Below are 22,675 nucleotides of genomic sequence, written 5' to 3' on the forward strand. Positions count from 1 at the left end.
GTCCTTTTCATATTTGATTTTTGCAACTTACCTGTAAGATTGAAATTAATTCAAAACTTTTAAAATAAGTTATTATTTAACTTACACTTGTCTTAAAACATCTGGTTAATAGAGGGAATCCTTCAGAGGACTTCTTGTTAACTCTTTGAGTGTTTATGACACTCTTCAACTGCAAGACCTTGATTTACAAGGGAAATCATCATAAGCTGAATTGGATGATCAACTGGGGTAAAAATCCTCTTTCCTTAACCGACTAGTTTTCTCTACTTTCTCCCACATGCTTTTACTTCCCATCCTCCACCTCCTCAACCATCTAATTAATGAAGACTACATCTAAGCAGGCTTCTTGCCTTTTCCAATTCAAGTTCCAGTGGATTATACAGTGTTAGGAGCAAATAATATAATCAGGAAGTGAAATTCTCATATAAAGTGAAAGTTTCGTTAAAGATATCTTGCTTCACTTCATCTCAGATCTGGAAGCACAGATGGTGTATTTGGACCAGTTAAAAACCCCTGGAGTTACTCAAAACAATATAGAGGAAAGAGGAAGCAGAAGGCCCATGGTGAGAATGAGGATTCAAATTGGCTTATAACTGGAGGAAGCTCAGGAGGGAGTGCGGCGGCTGTAGCAGCGTTCACATGCTTTGCGTAAGGTGCTTTCTTCTGTTGTAATGTAAAGCCCGACCAAATGCAAAGAGTCATAAACCATCCTCAGAATCCAACAATAGAGTAGTTCATACGTGCTGTTTTTATTTCTTTTCAGTGAGTTATTTGTGCTTGATGGTATATAAAAATTGTATCTTATAAATATGCTCAGCTGTACAGTATATGTAATGTGTATTTTATACATTTAACTTTAATTGAAGATAATATTTAAATTCTTCCTCTCTAGTAACTGGTTTTCTTAAAAAACATGATTTTATGGATCTTGCAGAATAAACCAGTTAGCATAATTGAATTTCATTTTTAAAATAATTTATTTGGGTTTCTGTTCACCGATGGTACAAATATTTAGGGACTAAGATACCATGGCTTTAGTTGAATGCTGCTGAGCTATTAATTATGGTTTATCCTTCAGCTAAATCAGGCTTGTCTAAAAAAAAAGGGGGGGGAGAAAAAAATGTTCCTGATATATATCAGTAGGATATTTAAAATAGTGTTTTCATAAATCTGCAACTAAAAATGTGTATCATGGAGTAAACTTTTCTTCATGTTTGTTAGGAGCTGATTTGTTCAACTGTCCTATTTTTGTATTTGGGAAGAATCCATCCATCATGCTTTATGTTTTAAGTCCCATTTGTAAAGCATTTCTTAACCACCTAAAGAAGAGTAAATAAATACCACTGTTATTTACATTCTCAGTTTCAGTATAAAATTGAGTGTGTTTCTTTAGTAGTACTGTATGTATTTCATTTCTCCTTAATTACCCACTGAAACTAAGCTCTGTCACAGACATTGAAACCAATAAATTATTTATATTTTGAGATTTAGATTCTTGAGGGGTTTTTTTTGGTTTTTTTTTTTTTAGTTTCTCTGAAATCTTATTTACAAGTAAAACCATTTCATTTTCTCTCTGTGGAATTTTGTAGCATTGCATTAATATTAATGAGAGTTCTGACAAGTTAGGACTGCAAGATTAGGTGCTTTTTTCTCCTCTCATCATGCTACTTAATGTTCATCTTTCTGAATGTGCTCAGAGAAGATACGGCATTTTGACACATAATTCCTATGGAAATGTAGGTTTTACTTTTATACAGCCATCAGTGAATCCTAATAAGAAAATGTGTCCTTTTAGAAATTGTGAAAGCAACAGCCTGATTTCGTAGCTTACGTGGACTTGGTAAGAAAGACAATCTAATTTGCATTTTCTGTAGAGCTCAAGGGCCATGTGACTGGTAGGAGCCTTGTTCAGTCCAAAGCTTTATTCTGGGTATAGTCAAGAGAGGCACAGACCCAAAGTAACTTCAGATTGAATGGGTCCCAAATTATCAGGTGTTCTGCTTTGTTTCCCCACCCCCCTTTTGATTTGCTTCTTTTATAATAGTTTTAAAAACAGGAAGGTTGTTTACCCACTAAAAGGAATGAGCGAGAGTGCTTTGTAGTGTCGGAAAGATATCAAAGATACACTGTTACGTGGAAAATAAGTTGCAGAATACTACATACAGTATGACCTTCTTTCTGTTAAAAGTAATAATTACATACGTATATATGTTAGTTGCATGGAAGTGTCTGGATGAGTATATCAAAACTGATAATGGGGTTGTTAGGGAGGCAGTGATTATAAGAGAAATTTCACTTTATACACTATATACTTACACAATATTTTGAATTTTGTAGTTGGCACATATACTTTTCTAATCAGAAAAACCTTTTTTCTCTGAAATAAAGTTTAAAAAAAATTTTAATTATGGTAAAATGTACATAACCTAAAATTTACCATCTTAAGCATTTTTAAGTGTACAGTTCAGTGTTAAATACATTCACATTGTTGTGCAACCAATCTCCAGACTTGGTTCATTTGCGGAACTGAAACTTGGTACCCTTTAAACAACAGCTTCCCATTTGCCTGTCGCCCCAACCCCTGGCAGTCACTCTTTTACTTTCTGTCTCTATGAACTTGAAGACTCTAGGTACCTAGAGTGAAAATTATTTAGTATTTGTGCTTTTATAACTGACCTATTTCACTTAACAAAATGTCCTCAAGATTAGTTTTTGGTTTTGTTTTTAATAAGAAAAACATATACTCTATAGGTAACTGAGCAAAGAAATGAGCACTTCATAGTTGGGTAATGCAAATACAAATAAATGTGAAAAATTATTCAAAAATGCACATTAACAAAGCTTTTTGGTTATTCGGATAACCAGCTTTTAAGAACTGCTAGTACTCAGTGATGATAATAAAACATAAGGCCAAATCTGATTCAGTGCAGTTGGAAATATAAATTGGCAGAGCCTCTCTGACAAGTCATTTGACAATACAGATTAAGAACTTAGAATAACAGGCAGACCCTATGGCTCATTAACTCTACTTCTTGGAAGCCAGCCTAAAAAATAATCAGGCATATGGGCAAAGATTTATGTTTACAGGTGTTTATTACAATGTTATTTATTATGTAGTTATTATCCTTCTTGGCAACAACATAAATGTTTAAATAAAGTACATTTCTATCCATGATTCTAAGTGAGGTAGCAGAAAGTTCTGTGTATAAATTTCTGGGAGAAGTGTGTTTAGTTTATAAAAGCATACTGCAAAACTGCCATTAAAGGAAGGTATAAGGTATCTGTATGTATACTGATAGGAGAATGGGCTTTAAAATCCTGGGAATCACAATTGATATGATGGAATACTATACATATTTTAAATTTTCAGTGATTTTAATGAGTTAGCAAAAGGCTCATGATAAGAAAAAAAGAGATGGGAAGTTATAATTACAGAATGACCTGAGCCATGAAAGAAAACTGCATTTTAAAAAAGTCTTGAAGTTAATATGCCAAAATGTTAATAGTGTTTGCCTCAGGCGGTAGAATATTTTGTTACCTCTTTACACTTTTTCTATATTTTAGGAGTTCTCTGAGACAAGCATGTCTTACTTTTGTATAACTGGGGGAAATAAAATTTAAAAGTATACACTTAAAAATAGATTCCAGATATAATGGGAGATATGTCATTCTTCTAAAGAAAATTCCGTTTAAATTCCAGGGCTTTAGGATCAGATACAGGAGGATCGACCAGAAATCCAGCTGCCCACTGTGGGGTTGTTGGTTTCAAACCAAGCTATGGCTTAGTTTCTCGTCATGGCCTCATTCCCCTGGTGAATTCAATGGATGTGCCAGGAATCTTAACCAGATGTGTGGATGATGCAGCAATTGTGTTAGGTATTTATATGATTCCATAGAGTTTCAAAACATTGTAAGTTTCACTGTAAAACAATATGTCTGTCATTCCTAAGTATTTTTCTTTACAGGTATGCTGGCTGGGCATGACCCCAGAGATTCTACCACAATACAAGATCCTGTTAAACCATTTACACTTCCCACTTTGGCAGATGTGAACAAACTATGTATAGGAATTCCAAAGGTAACTCTTCCCTTTTATTACTTTACAGAAATACTTTCAAGTCAACCACAGAGCAACAGACTTGGGAAACAGACTGGTTGGGTTTGAATTGTGCTCTGCCACTTCTATTAGCTGTGCAGCCTGAGCACATGACTTATTCTAAGCTCAATTTCCCAGTCTACAAAATGGAGATAATAACAGTGTCGATCTCAGAGAGTAGTAAGGTTTAAATTTGGCAATCATCGTGGGGATATAATATACAACACGGTGACTGTAGTTAATAATACCGTATTGCATATTCGAAAGTTACTAAGAGAGTAGATCTTAAAGTTTTGTTTTTTTGTTTTTTTTTAAAGATTTTATTTATTTATTTGAGAGAGAGAGAATGAGAGAGAACACATGAGAGGGGATAGGGTCGGAGGGCAAAGCAGACTCCCCGCTGAGCAGGGAGCCCGATGCGGGACTCGATCCAGGGACTCCAGGATCATGACCTGAGCCGAAGGCAGTCGCTTAACCAACTGAGCCACCCAGGCGCCCGATCTTAAAGTTCTTATCACGAGGGGAAAAAAACTCTTGTCACTGTGTATGGTGATGGATATTAACTTAGACTTATTGTGGTGATCATTTCTTAATATATACAAATATTGAATCGTATGTTGAAACTATCATAGTGTTGTATGTCAGTTATACCTCAATAAAAAAAATGAATCATGTTAAGCAGGAGTCTGTAAACATTTTCTGTAAAGGGTCAGTTGGTAAATATTTTAGGCTTTGTGGGCCATACAGTCTTTATTGTCACTATTTAACTCTGCCGCTGTCATGTGAAAGCAGCCAGGGACCATATGTAAATGAAAGAGTGTGGCTGTGCTCTAGTAAAACTTTATTTCCAAAAATAACTGGCAAGTTATATCTGGCTGGTAGGCCATAATCTGCTAATCCCGTATGTAAGCAACATAGCCCAGAGCCATACCTTGCATAGTAAAGGCTTAATACATGTTACCGTCTTTACTACCATTATTAGTGTTACTACTACTTTTATTACAGTAGCAACTGAGTAATTCATATGTGAAAGTAAATATGTTAAATTACTGACCTTTAAAAAGCTTTTTAAATTTTAAACTTAGCAGTAAGTTTTTGGATAATTTTTTGTTGTGGGACACTGTCCTATGCATTGTAAGACATTTAGCAGCATCACTGGCCTTTACCCTCAGAAGTAGCACCCCCACCACAGCACAACCCCACAAACAAAAAATGTCTGCAGACATTACCAATGTCCTCTGGTTGAGAGAAAGAGGATAAAATTGCCCCCATGTGAGACCACCACTGTAGAGAGATACTTTCTTTATAATTTTCAGTTAAGATAATAGCTGTGCCTTCCTTTAAGGATTTAGAGAAAGCATAGGTTGTAGAAAGAGACCAGTTTAGAATCCTAGATCCTCTACTTACCTGCTGTGTAACTTTAGGAAAGTTACTTAACTTGTCCAGTCTCAGTATTTTTCATTAATAAAATGAAGGATGATAATACCTACATCATGGGATTGTTAAAAGCATTAAGTGAGGGGGCACCTGGGTGGCTCAGTTGGTTAAGCATCTAACTCTTGTCTCAGCCCAGGTCTTGATCTTGAGTTCAAGCCCCATGTTGGGCTCCAATGTGGAGCCCACTTGAAAAAAAAAATGTTCAATCTGAGACTCCTTATCTAAAAGTTTCTGCAAAAGCATTAAGTGAGAGGACCTTTGAAAAGCATCTAGCAGAGTATCTGATAATGAACATTTAACAAATATGGGTTCTCTGGCCATTTCTCTCATCTTTAATATTGTTATATCCAGCTTATAAATAATTAGTACAGTGCTTGTCATGCCATCAACACTCTAAAATTAGTTCAATTTTTCTAGCTACCTACTAGCAATTTAATCAGATTTTCTAATGTATTGCCAAAGGTCCTAAAGTACATATTTTTATAAAACCATCTATACAGATGTTTTAATTTCTGTATCTTGGCTTTTTCCAATAAGGAATATCTTGCACCAGAATTATCAAGTGAAGTGCGATCTTTTTGGTCCAAAGCTGCTAATCTCTTTGAGTCTGAGGGGGCCAAAGTAATCGAAGTGTCCCTGCCTCACACCAGTTACTCAATTATCTGCTACCATGTATTGTGTACATCGGAAGTGGCATCAAATATGGCAAGATTTGATGGGCTAGAATATGGTAAGATGGCTGTGTTTGGGATTTTTAAGGTAGTTGTCTCCAACATTTGGAAGTTTTACTTATTCGTGATAAAAAAAATTATCCCCGGAGTTAATGTTAATGATTTAGACAAGTAAACCAGTGAATTCTCTTACCTTTGTCATTTAGCCTTCTGCTTACACTGTTCATCATAAATATCTCTGTATGTTCGGCTCCCCTCTCTGAACTGTGAATATTTTACAGGAATAGTGTCTTATCTTCGTATTCTCAGTCTATCAAATGTGGTGCCTGGCACATGGTAGGAGTTCAGTAGATACTTGGATGGATGGAGGGAGGAGGGTGGGAGGGAGGGAGGGATGGATGGATGAGGAAGTGAACAAAATGAAGTTTCCCTATTGGTTATTTTCTCCTCTCTCCTTGATTCTTGGCAGATAAAGAAGAGGAGCCACTTAAGGACAGTCTCCCAAAATTTTAGTATTGGTCAGAAATGTGAATCTACACTTGCTTTTCAAAAGTCAAAACTTTATTTCCTTTTCACATTTTTTGTTTTTAGGTCACAGATGTGACATCAACGTGTCTACTGAAGCCATGTATGCTGCAACCAGGCGGGAAGGGTTTAATGATGTGGTGAGAGGAAGAATTCTCTCAGGAAATTTTTTCTTATTAAAAGAGTAAGTAATGGGGTGCCTGGGTGGCTCAGTCGTTAAGCGTCTGCCTTCGGCTCAGATCATGATCCCAGGGTCCTGGGATCGAGTCCCACATCGGGCTCCCTGCTCAGCCGGAAGCCTGCTTCTCCCTCTCCCACTCCCCCTGCTCGTGTTCCTTCTCTCGCTGTCTCTCTCTTTATCAAATAAATTTAAAAAAAAAATCTTAAAAAAAAAAAGGTGTTGAGTTGGGCGCCTGGGTGGCTCAGTCGGTTAAGCGTCTGCCTTCGGCTCAGATCATGATCCCGGGGTCCTGGGATGGAGCCCCGCGTCGGGCTCCCTGCTCAGTGGAGAGTCTTCTCCCTCTCCCTCTGCCCCTGCTTGTGCTCTCACTCTCTCTTAAGTAAATAAAGCAATCTTAAAAAAATAAATAAAAAATATAAAAGAGCAAGTAATTAGGAATTTTCTCCATTCTTGAACACTCAAGAGTACATTAGTAACATGTCTACCAAGTCTTACAAGTTGAGATATTTGCTAAAGAAGCAAAATCCTTATGATTTGAATTAGAACTTATAATTAAAAGCCTGTTTATAGTACTTCTAGTTTCTGGTTATTCAAATGCAAAAAAACATTCACACTCTAGCTAAATGATTAGTACAAAACTAAGTAGGAAGCCCTGAAGAATTTTAACCTCATTAAATGTCCCCTATTTTTGCCACATTGGCTTATTGTTGTTAGAGACTTAAGCAGGAAGTTACATTGGTGTATCTTGAAAAATTTAGCAAATTAACTTAGTCTTCCCCTACATTATGTATCTGTTTGCTCCAAGAAAGAATTCTAAATTACTAGGGCTCCTACTTAGCTTGTCTTCAATATAAATTTATTCATCTTGCGAATAGGATTCATCTTGCATACCACCAAGTCTGTCTAAGAGGACATGAGAAGTGTGAAAAGGCAAGAATGATTGTTGTAATAAAAAACTCCTGGAGTTTTTCTACATTCCCTCAAGGACAGAAAACATTTTGTTCATCTGTGTATCCCTTCAGGGCAGATATTTAGGATTACTTTTTCCAAAAATATTATTTGAACAACCATGATGAAAAACAGCATGGAGGTTCCTCAAAAAATTAAAAATAGAACTACCATATATGATCCAGCAATCCTACTTCTGCGTATATATCCAAAGGAAATGAAATCATTATCTCAGAGCATTATTCACAATAGCTAAGACATGAAAACAACCTAAGTATCCAATGGTGGTTGCCTGAGTCTGTGGGCTAGGGGAAATAGGGAGATATTGGTCAAAGGATACAAACTTGTAGTGATAAGATGAATAAGTTCTGGGGGTGCCTGGGTGGCTCAGTCGGTTAAGCATCTGCCTTCAGCTCAGGTCATGATCTCAGAGTCCTGGGATTAAGCCCCACGGAGCCTGCTTCTCCCTCTGCCCCTCACCCCACTCATGTTCTCTCTCTCCCTCTCTCAAATAAATAAATAAAATCTTAAAAAAAAAAGATGAGTAAGTTCAGGGGATATAATACACAGCATAGTTACTATAATTAACTATACTGTGTTATATACTTGAAAATGGCTAAGAGAGTACATCTTAAATGTTCTCACCACACACACACAAAATTGTAATTATATAAGGTGACAGATGTGTTAATCAACCCTATTGTGGTAATCATCTCACAATATATACATTATCCAATTATATTGTACACCTTAAAATTACACAATTTTATATGTCAATTGTATTTTGGTAAAGCTTGAAAACAAAAAGCCTAAAAATATTTGATTATGTTCCATATTAAAAGACTCTTTTCCTGCAAATCAAAACTGTGATATTACCTCACACCTGTGAGAATTGCTAAAATCAAAAACACAAGAAACAACAGGTGTTGGTGAGGATGTGGACAAAAAGAAACCCTCCTGCGCTGTTGGTGGGAATGCAAATTAGTGCAGCCACTGTGGAAAACAGTATGGAGGTTCCTCAAAAAGTTAAAAATAGCACTATCCAGGGGCGCCTGGGTGGCTCAGTTCAGCGTCTGCCTTCAGCTTAGGTCATGATCCCAGGGTCCTGGGATCAAGCCCCGTATCGGGCTCCCTGCTCGGCGGGAAGCCTGCTTCTCCCTCTCCCACTCCCCCTGCTTGTGTTCCCTCTCTCGCTGTGTCTCTCTCTGTCAAATAAATAAATAAAATCTTAAAAAAAAAAAAAAAAATAGGACTATCCAGCAGTCACACTACTGGGTATTTACCTAAAGAATACAAAAACACTAATTCAAAAGGATACATGCATCCCTGTATTTGTAGCAGCATTATTTACAGTAGCCAAGATATGGAAGGAGCTCAAGGGTCCATCAATTGATGAATGGATAAGGGAGATGTGGTATTTATATATATATATATATATATATATATATACACACAGTGGAATATTATTCAGCCATAAAAAAGAATGAAATCTTGCCATTTGCAATGACATGAATGGAGCTAGAGAGTATTATGCTGTGTGAAAGCAGTCAGTCAGAGAAAGACAAATACCATATGATTTCACTCATGTGGAATTTAAGAAACAAAACAAATGAGCAAGGGGTGGGGCAGGGGGGAGAGAGAGGCAAACCAAGAAACAGGCTCTTAACTATAGAGAACAAACTGATAGTTACCAGAGGGGAGGTAGTTGGGGGGATGGGTTAAATAGGTGATGGGGATTAAGGAGTGCACTTATGATGAGCACCTGAGCACCGGGTGATGTATGGAATTGTTGAATCACTATATTGTACACTGTATGGTAATTAACTGGAATTAAAATAAAAACTTTAAAAAAATAAAAGACTCTTCTATTTTGACCGATGATTGTAATGATTTTGGAGTAGGAAAAGAAAATGAAATGTTGCTGAGAGGTTTTCTAAGCAAAGACTTTCATTAAGTGGAAGATGTTACATTTGCCAAATATAACTGATCAGAATCAAATTGTGTATCTCAGGGCACAAGTTGATAGACTATCTAGGTCACTGTAACAGCATATAAAGAAACTGAAGGAGAGGAGTCTGAAAGCTTCTCCATGGTCACCGGTTGGAGGTATTGACAAAAGAAGTGAGAATTTCTGCTGGCCTCCCTGTCTCTGAGTCGGGGAACTTAAGTCAGCTTTTTTGTTTTGAGGGGTTTTTTTTGCTTTCATTTGTTTTGTGAGGGGAGGATAGACATGAGTGATAGGAAAAATGGAATTTGGGTATACTTTTTTTTTAGTCTTACAAAGTCAATTTATGTGCCAGGAACTATAACAACTCCTAACATTTTTTTTTTCTTCATGTGGTACCTCAGTTTATAATTTTGTCATTCTTCTACTACCTTTTGTTCAAAAAACACAAATTAATTGAATTAGGAATCCACAGTTTATTTTTAATGAACATAATTACATTTGAGCCACATTTAAATCTGATTTTTACTGTTTGTCTTCAATTTGTCCTATCTGTTCTTTCTTTTAACCTCTTTTCCTGTCTTCTTTTATTTTTTCTTTAAATAATAACTTTTCTCTTAAAGAGATTTAAAACAAGAAAAAAAGTCATGTATATATGTCCAGATATTTGCTATTTCTGGTGCTTTTTATTCCTTTGTATAGATCCAAATATCCATCTGGTGTAATTTTCTTTCTCCCTAAAGAACTTTAATATTTCTTGTAGTACAATCCTGCTGGCAATGAATTCTTTCAGCTTTTGTTTATATGTAAAAGTCTTTATTTTACCTTTAATTTTGATATCTTCTCTGGATATCAAATTCTAGATTGATGGTTTTTCTTTCAATACCTTAAAGATCTTGTTCTGTTGCCTCCTGACTTGCATAGTTTCTGAGAAGTCTATTGTCATTCTTGTCTTTGTTCCTCTGTGTATAACATGTCTTCCCCGCCCCCCCAGCTGATATTAAGACTTTATCATTGGTTTTCAGGAATTTGACTGTGATGTGTCTTCGTGTGGTTTTCTGCATATTTCTTCTTGCTTAGGGGTTTGTTGAGCTTCTTGTGTCTGTGGGTTTATCATTTTAATCATATTGCCTAAAGTAGAGTTAAATTAGCCTAGACGAAAGGCCATTTTAGACACATCCTTGCAAAGCTTTTTAAAAAGGAAGCTTTGTAAGGATCCAACAGATTCTAAGTAACTTAACTACATCCCAGAACAAAGCCCAGTACCGTTTAAAGGAATACAACAAAAATGCAGCAAATGACAATGTAAAAGTTGCCACGCCCATTTTAATCAAATTTGGAAAAGTTTTGGCCACTGTTTCTTAAAATATTTTTTCTGACCTCCCACTTCTGGGACTCCATTCATATGTACATTAATCTGCTTGATGTTGTCCCACAGCGCACTGATGGCTCCATCCTGTTTTTTTGTTTTTTTCCTTTTTTAGTCCTTCTCTCTGCGCTTCCTTTTGGATAGTTTCTGTTACTATCTTCAGAATCACTGATCTGCTGTGTCACCTGCTGTCAATCGCATCCAGTCTCATTTTTATTTCCTATTTTGTATTTTTCATTCCTAGAACTTCCAAGTAGGTCTTCTTATCTCTTCAATTTCTTCATGATACCATGTTTTCTTCTACTTTCTTGAACATATGGAACATATTTATAGGAGTAAATACATGTTTTAATGTTCTTCTCTGCTAATTCTGCTAATTTCTCTTGTTTCTGGATCTCTTTATATTGATTGCTTTTTACCCCCTAGTTATGGGTTATATTTTCTGCTTTTTTGCATGGCTGGGCGTGGCAACTTTTACATTGTCATTAGCTGCATTTTTGTTGTATTCCTTTAAACGGTGCTGGGCTTTGTTCTGGGATGCAGTTAAGTTACTTAGAATCTGTTGGATCCTTTCAAGGCTTCCTTTTTATTTTATTTTATTTTTTTAAGATTTTATTTATTTGACAAAGAGAGCACGCACAAGCAGAAGGAGAAGCAGGCTCCCTGCTGAGCAAGGAGCCCGATGTGGGGCTTGATCCCGACTGAGCCACCCAGGCGCCCCTCAAGTCTTCCTTTTTAAAAAGCTTTGCTTTTTAGGCAATTATTTTTTTAGGCAATACCCTTGAAAAATTTTGCCGGATGCCTCACGTATTATGAAGACTTTCCCGCTTTGGCCATTAGGAACACACACTTTCTAGCCCTGTATCAGCTCTTGCAGTTTTTTGACTTTTCAGTGATTCTTTCCCCAGCCTTGAGAATGTCTTCTCCCTACGTGCACACGTCAGTACTCAGCCAAAGACCTGAGGGATCACTGCAGATCTCTTGAGCTCTGTGTGCTATTTTCTCCTCTCCGGTACCCGGCGAGCAAATTCCAGTCGTCTTTGCCTCCCTGCACTTCCAGTCCCCTTCTCTAACTTCCTGAAAATTCTGTTTAGGTTCCTCCTGTCTGGGCTGAGGCCTGGAAACTGCCTCCAGGCATTACGCTGGGGAAATGAAAGGGCTCACTTACTTCCTTTCCTTCTCTCAGAACTCTCTCTCTTGAATGCCTGTTGTAATATCTGAAAATGGTTGCTTTATTTTGCCTAGCTTTCTGGGCAAAATAAAGCGGGGAAAATAACTATGGGTAAATACTAGGGTATGTTACTATTTACTATGGCAGGGTAAATTCCATCCCTCTATCATTAATGGAAGCAGAAGTTGTGGTTTTGAACCATATTTAAAGTAGGAAGAAATTTAATAGAAAACAAATTTTTGCTTGTGTTTGAATAAAATTGAGGTTTGGGAAATGCTGTTAATGACATTATTTAAGCCATCAACTGTTATTGTGGTATAAATTATAGGTGATACCTGCATTTCTCTCTCTGTCGACCCTGTGGTCAAACGATAGTAAAGACATTTGATATTTCTATAGGATGCTTTTAGAGTAAAAAAGATAGCACATTTTTATCTTTATTATATTTGGTCCTCAATAAGACTATAGTAGTTATATCCATTTTTACAGGTGAGGAAACTGAAGTTTAAAACACGTTTGCTAGCCTTTGTATCCACTTCAGAAGGATCTAAAGAGTGCCTTCTTTTTCCCTTTTCTTTGCATCATTGACTTGTAATCACTTTTATAAGTGGCTAGTTCCTTAATCTCTTCAGTAAAGTGAGCCTCTTTCCTTGAATTTCACATTTCCATTCTTGGGGTATGCCTATCCATAAAATACAAAATTGCAAACACCGTATACTTTCTCCAGTTTCTGTTTCCAGAGCCTGTTTCCTAGTGTCTAATTATTATGGCATATTAGAATTCTGCAAAACTTCAGAATCCTTACAATAATGAGTTATCATTATATTACAGATGAAGTAAGACATTATAATAGAAGAAGGATTAGAATAAGCCTCCAAAGACCTAAGTTCTAGTCTTTCCTTTACCACTGCCCGTCTTTGTAACCTTTGGAAAGTCATTTAATTGCTATGCACTTGATTTTTTTTCACCTGAAAATAAATGTTCTGGTTTAATGATATCCCTGGATATGGATGATATCCACTTATTTAATGATATCACTATTTTGTGATTATATGTGTAGAATTGTATCTAGCAGTGAATTCTGATTAAACTCCTGATACACAAATTTTTAGAAATAACAGCACAGTTGAACAAAAATCATTTATATGTGTTGTTAGGAATCTTAGTGGTGCCTGCTTATAAAGGTCAAGAATCCAGTCATTCTTTCACAAGCCTTATGTGTGAAAATTGATTCAAAGAAATTAAAAAATCCTTAAAATATCCCCTATTTTTCCACAGAAACTATGAGAATTATTTCATTAAGGCACAGAAAGTGAGACGACTCATTGCTAATGATTTTGTGAATGTTTTTAACTCCGGAGTGGATGTCTTGCTGACTCCCACCACCTTGAGTGAGGCGGTACCATACCTGGAGTTCATTAAAGAAGACAACAGGACACGAAGCGCCCAGGATGATATTTTTACACAGGCTGTAAATATGGCAGGTAAGGATCCCTTGGGAATGTTCTGGATTTCTTCAAATATTTAGACAGGCACCCTAGTCTTCAACTTAGGTTCCAGCTAGATTGTTCCCTGAAGGCAACAGCTTGTCCTTCTGGAATGCTTAGGAATGTGTGTACGTGTGTGCGTGTGTGGTATGTGCACATGCTTAGGCCTGCATGCACTTGCAGTCACCATGCACATGCATACTCAGAGTCATTCTACTAATAGCGTAATTTTAACTTTTATTTTGGAAATTTTCAAACCTACAGAAAAGTTGAAAGAATGGTATAATGAATACCAATATGCATTTGCCTGGATTCATTCATTTTGCCTAATCTGCTTTCTCCTTTCTCTCTTTCTCTCTGTATACACACACACACACACACACACACACACACACACACTTTTTTTTAGCTGAATAATTTGAAAGTTTCAATGTCGTGATACTTCACCCCTAAATACTTTAGCATAAATCTTCTAAAAATGATGACATTCTCCCGCATAACCACAATTCTGTTATCACACCTAGGAAGACTAACATGAATATAATAATATTCCAAATATAGTCCATACTTAAATTTTCTCAATTTTACCAAAAATGTCTTTTATAAAATTGTTTTCCCCTCATAGATATATTACATTTGTTTACGATCTTTTTAAAATTTAGAACAATACCTCAGTTTTCTGCTTTGGATTTTTGGCTTTTGTTTGTTTGTTTTTTTTCTTGGAACACATCAGACTGTTTATAATTCGTGTTTCAATCATCAAACTAAATGTAGAAAACTCAAGAGGAGAAGGAAAGCCTATTGTATTTCCCTGTACTTTTGTTTACTATGTTCATTTCTTCCTGGTATATGAAGATTCTTTGTTTTATCATATCCTTTCTGTTTAAATTCCTTCAGCCATTCTTTTAGGGTAGGTCAGCTGTTAACTAGTTCTCTTAACTTTCTTTCTTTTTTTTTTAAAGATTTTATTTATTTATTTGAGAGAGAGAATGAGAGAGAGAGAGAGCTTGAGAGGGGTAGGGTCAGAGGGAGAAGCAGACTCCCCGCTGAGCAGGGAGCCTGATGCGGGACTCGATCCCGGGACTCCAGGATCATGACCTGAGCCGAAGGCAGTCGCTTAACCAACTGAGCCACCCAGGCGCCCCCTCTTAACTTTCTTTCTAAGAATGCTTGATTTCCTTTCATGTTTAAAGGTTATGTTCACTGGATACAGGATCTGTGCTTGCCATTTCTTTTCTCTAGCACTTAAAAAATGTTATGCCACTTTCTTCTGGCCTGCATAGTTTCTGATTAGAAATCCCCCACCTTTTAAAATTTTTTTTTTAATTGACGTTGACTTTTTTGAAGAGCCTAGTGTACTTGCCCTATAGGATGTCCCATCCATAATCTGGGTTTGTTAGATTGCTTCCTCATGACTGGGTTGAGTCAAACATTTTGGCAGAAATACTACATGGTCTTCATGTCAGGAAACAGTTAATGTCAGTTTGTTCCACTTTCAGAGACTAAGTTGATTTCTTAGTTAAGGAAGTAAGTGCCAGGTGTTTTCCATGTAAAGGTATATTTTTCCTTTTATCAATTATAACCAATTGGTGAGGTGATACTTTGAGATTGTGTGAATATCCTATTCCCCAAAATTCTTGAACCCAGTTTTAGATCTCTTGATGATCCTTGCCTGAATTATTTCCTGGAGAATTACAAAATGCTGATTTTTCTGTCATTCTTTCTACATATATTAGCTAGCAGTCTTATCTAAAGACAGCTTTGCTTTTTTAAAAACTCAGTGTATTATAAACAATTACTGTCATTATTGGTTTTGATGCTCAAATTGGCCAACAAGAGCCCTTTCAAGTTACATGTAATCTTTAGACCTATCCCCATTAATTTCTAAAAACAAACTTACTTTAAGGCATAACAAGATATCCCAGGAACTTGCGCTTTCTTTGCCCCAAACCTGGAATTAAAACTGAGTTACTATTTCTTATCTATCAAATTGGTAAACATTCAAAAGCTCAACAACATATTCAGATGGTAATGCTGTAGTGAAAAAGCATTTTGCTGATAGGAGTTCAAAATAGTACAACTTTTTTGGAGAAGAATTTGGCAATATCTAGTTACATATGCATTTATCTTTTGATGAAGCAATCTCTATTCATCTGAGAGACTTTCAAAAATACCAAAAAACATGGGGCACCTGGGTGGCTCAGTCAGTTAAGCATCCGACTCCTGATTTTGGCTCAGGTCATGATCTCATGGGTGGTGTGATCGAGCCCTGCATCATCGGGCTCCACGCTCAGTGGGGAGTCTGCTTGAGATTCTCTCCCTCTTCCCCTCCCCCTGCTCTCTCTCTCTCAAATAAATAAATAAATCTTTAAAAAAAAAAAAAAAGAATACCAAAAAACATGTACACAAGGTAATTCACCCAAGCATGGTGTGAAATAGCTCAATACTGAAAACTACCTAAATGCCCAAAGCCCAACCATAGAAGAATGGGTGAACAAATTATGGTACAAACCACATAATGGAGTGCTATGCAGCTATAAAAAAGGAATGAAGAAAGTCTCTGAGTTGATACACAGTGATTTCCAAGATATATTGTTAAGTGAGCAAAGGAAGGTACAGCATATCGTATGTTTTTTGTCATTTTTTAAACCTTATCTGTCTTGTACCTACTAGCACTGGAAAGGAGAATGAGTCTCCCCTTCTTAGGATGGAAAATTAATCAGCTAATAGGGTTTCTTTCTTGTCTTCAGGATTGCCAGCAGTGAGTGTCCCTGTAGCCCTCTCAAACCAAGGTTTGCCAATAGGACTTCAGTTTATTGGACGTGCATTTTGTGACCAGCAGCTTCTTACAGTTGCCAGTTGGTTTGAAAAACAAGTACAGTTTCCTGTTATTCAGCTTCAAGAACTAATGGATGATTTTTCATCAGACTTTGAAATCGAAAAGTTATCTTCTGTTTCTCTAAAACAATAGTGATAAATATAGCATGCAAATTAAAATAACTTGAAGATTTTATATTCAAGAGAAGTCGGATAATCTTGCTAAAGTCCTATAATTTGGTTCATTGTCAACACAATCATTCCTTGGAATCACTTTTTAAAAGCTCCTGTGATGGGCACCTGGGTGGCTCAGTCGTTAAGCGTCTGCCTTCGGCTCAGGTCATGATCCCAGGGTCCTGGGATCGAGCCCTGCATCAGGCTTCCTGCTCTGCAGGAAGCCTGCTTCTTCCTCTCCCACTCCCTCTGCTTGTGTTCCCTCTCTCGCTGTGTCTCTGCCAAATAAATAAAAATATTAAAAAAAAAAACTGTGATATAGTTAATTAATTATAAGTCATCTGTCAGCATTTATGAAGTATCCACTAAGTATAAAGTACAGGATTTTTACATTAACACAGACACATGTTCCAGGAAAATGATGCATTCTGCAAAAATGTTCATTAATAAGAGCTTAGAGTAAAGGTAAGCTTAGGGATAAGCCTCTCAGAACTTGTACATCTTTGTAACCAAAGTGCTAATAAAGGCTATAATTTGTACTTCCAGAGAGAACCTCAACAGCCAGGCAGATAGGCAATTCAAACGTAGTGGAGGCTGCCTCGGGGGATGTTAAAAATGCACAAAAACAATAAAATGGGAATATTTGCTTCTGAGTGCTGAAAAAAGGAGGTAGAAGAGGAGCTCTGAGCACTGGAGGAAGTGCAACCTGCTGGGTCCCAGAGTCATGCAAGACGGGGCGTATGCCTCTCTGGGGAAGAGCCCAGGTGCAGACGCTCTTGATTTCTCTAAAAATAGAGCTGCAATGACTGAAAACTTTCTCCTGTTTTGCTAAAGGTGAAAATTTGACTTCTACCATCCCAGAACCCCATGCAAAGGAACCAGAACAACTCCATGTGACTTCATTTTCCTATTTACCAATCACAAATGAACTCGCTGGTATCATAGAAACATTTGTTGTAACCTAAGAGACCATATTGGACTTGAAACTTGGGAGGCAGGGCGCCTGGGTGGCTCAGTCGTTAAGCGTCTGCCTTCGGCTCAGGTCATGATCCCAGGGTCCTGGGATTGAGTCCCACATCGGACTCCCTGCTCAGCAGGAAGCCTGCTTCTTCCTCTCCCACTCCCCCTGCTTGTGTTCCTGCTCTCGCTCTCTCTGTCAAATAAATAAATAAAATCTTAAAAAAAAAAAAATTGGGGAGGCAGTGGAGCATGATTTTAGTGAGAAAGTTTCAAGATACAAGTATATTCAATATGAAAAACTGGTAGATAATTTGGTGAGGATGCCAAAGATAGGAGGCCCATAGCCTCCTCCCTTACCCCAGATTCTCTATTCCTTATGGTTTCCTTACCCCCTTAGCTTTCTTTACAAGTGCTCTCTGTGTCCCTTGAGCCCAAAGAGACATTAACATGAATCTGTATTCAATTTGAAAGAAAATTTTATGAAAATCCTAGATTTACCTAACACTATAAAGTTTCATCACTGGATTTATCTTTGCCAGAATACCACTGTCATCTCGTGTTGATCAGGTTCTAATTTGGCACTTACATATTACTGATAAGAATACGGAAGCTGAATTATTATTTAATACATTCACTTTGTTTAGTAAGAAGTCTTTTCTAAATATGAAGTACCTGAGGGAAAAAATCTTAAGTGGCAGAACCTTCTGCAGAGCCACTGGAATGTTGCATGGTAGGAAGTTAGCCTGCCTGTTACTTTCTCATTAATAGTTTTCTCTCCTCCCAGGATCCTTCCACTTTCAAATAGTCTGACAAGCTTTATATAAAATCTTTTTGTGCCAGGCCCACTAGTTTTCTTATAAATCATGACTCTGAATTTGTGAATGAGGAAGAAATTCACAAGAGAGAATTGCATTTTTTTTTTATGACAAGGGAAAACCATCTTCATTGAAGGAGCTAATATGATGTAAAAATCAAAGAATAAATCTTAGCTCCAGTCTTTTTTTAATGTGTGTATAATTTGAAGTGAATTTTTTTCAAAGGATATTTATGTCATTTCTCTTATTCCTGTATCTGCTTGAGCTGCACTGATGATTTGAATCTGGAACTAGGGAAGTGAAACATTGACTATTCTCACATAATACCCAACTAGCATGAAATAATACCTAATTTGTTTCTCTTTCTTCTCCATCTCTACCCTAAATCTAGTAGATCTCATTTCACCAAATCATTGTCTGGGAATTTAAATGGGAAATGGTTTCTGTATCTCCGCTAATTAAGTCCTGAAATTGTTAGCCATTCTGAAAGGCAAAGGTGGGTGCAAGTGTAACATGAGTTCCCTGATAAGACACAGCAAAACAAAAAGAAGTTAGATTCAACCACAAAAACATCAGTAGAGTGAAAGAATGTGATGAGATCACAAAACCTGGCACCCCAACACCACCTAGAGCCCAGGGAGCAAGTGGGAAAGTCAGTGTTCCGTGTTGGCCCCCAGTGTTACCAAGAAAATCACTTGAAACCAGGGAGGCATAATGTTCTCTTTGGCTCTTTGCTACCAGGTCATCAGGAACACAGAGGACCTTGAGCGGGCTAGAAAAGACAGCCTGCTACCAAAAAGGAGCTTCTAAAAATGACAAGGAACGGTGACTCCTATTAGGAAATCACCTCTACCTTCTAACGTAGACAAGAAATACCTTTAGGATTTTATTTTTTATTTATTTATTTTTTAAGATTTTATCCATTTATTTGAGAGAGAGAGAAAGAGCCAGCATGAGCGGTGGGGAGGGGCAGAGGGAAAAAAAGCAGACTCCCCACTGAGCAGGAAGCCCAATGCAGGAGGGCTTGATCCCAGGACCCCAGGATCACAACCTGAGCTGAAGGCAGACACCCAACCAACTGAGCCATCCAGGCTGCTCCCTTTAGAATTTTAGACTGAAGGACTGTGAAGAGAACCAATACAGGGCACCAGTAGGTAGAGCTCAGGGATGCTGCAAACTGTGTCATACCCTGTTCCAGTCAAGGAAGGGGAGCAAGCTAATGGAATTTTCACAATAGCTTCTGTTATGAATTTTCATTCATTAACTACTTTTGATCTCCCTTTCCTCAAGCATCTGATTATCTATACCAAGGTTAAATGTGCATTGACTGTGCAAGCCTGGGGTAAGATGTGTTCTAGAAGCACCAGAGGACACTTAGAGTAGAAGGTCTTGCTCAGTTATTTTGTGACTTAAGCAGTGTGTACACTAGAACATAAACCTGAAGTTTTAATAAAGGCAAATAATATGAGAAAAACCCAGCCAACGTTAAATAAAATTATTAGAGGATTTCAGAGGTTTTTTTTTCTTCTTCCATTTCTTTTTCTTTACACCTCAATGGAATATAAATCCAGAAGGATTTTAGGCAATTTATTAAAAACATATTATTGCAATGGTATAAAAGTAAATAGTTGAGGAAATCAGTAAAGTGATAAAAGTAACAAGAAAGGATAAAACCAGGAATAAAGTTCAAAATAAAAAGGCTTCTCAAGGTATTTATATAGATACTTAAACCTGCATAGTATGACACAGTGGGAAATTTTCCAGTAGCTTACCTAGTGAGGTAGGTAAGGCCACCAGATTTAAAAATCAAATAAACTTGGGTTTGAGCCCCATTATTGCCATTTACAAGCTGCGTAACCTGTCCGAGCTTCAGTATCCTGACTGAATATAGAGATAAGATTTACTCCAAGGGATGGTTGGGAGGATTAAATTTAAATGATGCACTGAAAGCACCTAGCATGATGCCTGCTAGACCAAGCGCTTAATAATTTGTAGCTGTAAGTAAGTGCATACAATTATAAACTTAAGTCATTTTCCTATACAGTTGACCCTTGAACAACACAGGTTTGAACTGCATGGGTTCACTTACATGTGAATTTTTTTATAAGTACAGTACTGTAAATGTATTTTCTCTTCCTTATGGTTTTCTTAATAAAATTTTCTCTAGCTTATTTTATTGTTAAGAGTACAGTATATAATGCATATAGCTACCCAATGCTCTGGCTTCCCCTGAGGATGAAGTTTAAAATATTAGGAAGAACTGATGGCCTGCCTATTTCTAAAGCAATTTCCATGAGCTTTTTTTTTAAATAAAGAATTGGATAACACAGTGTTCAAAGACCTGAAGGTCTTCCAAAGGCCTCTGAGCTCTGCCAATCAAATGAAGAGCAAGACCAACATGCTCTTTTAAGAATGAAGCCTCCCAACTTCCCTAATTTGGGGAAGGAAATAGGCATCAAAATCCAGGAGGCACAGAAAATCCCCCTCAAAATCAATAAAAATAGGTCAACACCCCAACATCTAATAGTAAAACTTATGAGTCTCAGAGACAAAGAGAAAATCCTGAAAGCAGCTCAGGACAAGAGGTCTGTAACCTACAACAGTAGAAACATTAGATTGGCAGCAGACCTATCCACAGAGACCTGGCAGGCCAGAAAGGACTGGCAGGATATATTCAGGGCACTAAACGAGAAAAATATGAAACCCAGCTAGTCTGTCACTGAAAATAGAAGGAGAGAGAAACTTCCAGGACAAACAAAAACTAAAAGAATTTGCAAACACGAAACCAGCCCTACAAGAAATATTGAAAGGGGTCCTCTAAGCAAAGAGAGAGCCTAAAAGTAACATAAACCAGAAAGGAACAGAGACAATATACAGTAACAGTCACCTGACAGGCAATACAATGGTACTAAATTCTTATCTTTCAATAGTTACCCTGAATGTAAATGGGCTAAATGTCCCAATCATAAGACACAGGGTATCAGATTGGATAAAAAAAAAACAAAACCCAATGATACGCTGTCTGCAAGAGACTCATTTTAGACCCAAAGACACCTCCAGATTTAAAGTGGGGGGTGGGGTGGAAAACCATTTACCATGCTAATGGACAGCAAAAGAAAGCTGGGGTGGCAATCCTTATATCAGACAGATTAGATTTTAAGCCAAAGACTATAATAAGAGATGAGGAAGGACATTACATCATACTTAAAGGGTCTATCCAACAAGAAGATCTAACAATTGTAAATATTTATGCCCCTAACATGGGAGCAGCCAAATATATAAGCCAATTAATAACAAAATCAAAGAAACACATTGACAATAATACAATAATAGTAGGGGACTTTAACACCCCCCTCACTGAAATGGACAGATCATCTAAACAAAAGATTAACAAGGAAATAAAGGCTTTAAATGACACACTGGACCAGATGGACTTCACAGATATATTCAGAACATTCCATCCCAAAGCAACAGAATACACGTTCTTCTCTAGTGCACATGGAACATTCTCCAGAATAGATCACATCCTAGGTCACAAATCAGGTCTCAACTGGTACCAAAAGATTGGGATCATTTCCTGCATATTTTCAGACCACAATGCTTTGAAACTCGAACTCAATCACAAGAGGAAAGTTGGAAAGAACTCACATACGTGGAGGCTAAAGAACAGCCTACTAAAGAATGAATGGGTCAACCAGGAAATTAAATAAGAATTTTAAAAAATTCATGGAAACAAATGAAAATGAAAACACAACTGTTCAAAATATCTGGGATGCAGCAAAGGTGGTCCTAAGAGGAAAGTATATAGCAATACAAGCCTTTCTCAAGAAACAAGAAAGGTCTCAAATACCCAACCTAATCCTACACCTAAAGGAGCTGGAGAAAGAACAGCAAATAAAACCTAAACCCAGCAGGAGAAGAGAAATAATAATGATCAGAACAGAAATCAATGAAATAGAAACCAAAAGAACAGTAGAACAGATCAACAAACAGAGCTGGTTCTTTGAAAGAATTAATAAGATTGATAAACCCCTGGCCAGACTTATCAAAAAGAAAAGAGAAAGGACCCAAATAAATAA

The 22,675-nt window shown here is 37.1% G+C and overlaps 1 protein-coding gene across 5 annotated transcripts in view; it reads left to right on the forward strand.

Annotated features, from left to right (window-relative positions):
* The window catches only part of QRSL1 (glutaminyl-tRNA amidotransferase subunit QRSL1), a 35,565-nt gene extending 13,154 nt beyond the window's left edge, over positions 1–22,411 (forward strand). The window contains exons 5-11 of one of the 5 annotated variants that reach the window (XM_081828734.1): positions 472–648; positions 3,701–3,876; positions 3,966–4,078; positions 6,071–6,263; positions 6,796–6,913; positions 13,622–13,827; positions 17,656–22,411. In XM_081828734.1, the coding sequence (XP_081684860.1) occupies positions 472–648; positions 3,701–3,876; positions 3,966–4,078; positions 6,071–6,263; positions 6,796–6,913; positions 13,622–13,827; positions 17,656–17,786 (1,114 nt within the window). In that variant the 3' untranslated portion in view covers positions 17,787–22,411. The other 4 variants (XM_081828736.1, XM_081828733.1, XM_081828737.1 and 1 more) reach the window with 4 other exon arrangements.
* Positions 22,412–22,675: the final 264 nt, after the last annotated feature.

Source organism: Leptonychotes weddellii, chromosome 8 (assembly GCF_054177405.1).
Source record: "Leptonychotes weddellii isolate Sample4059 chromosome 8, ASM5417740v2, whole genome shotgun sequence".
Lineage (NCBI taxonomy): Eukaryota > Metazoa > Chordata > Mammalia > Carnivora > Phocidae > Leptonychotes > Leptonychotes weddellii.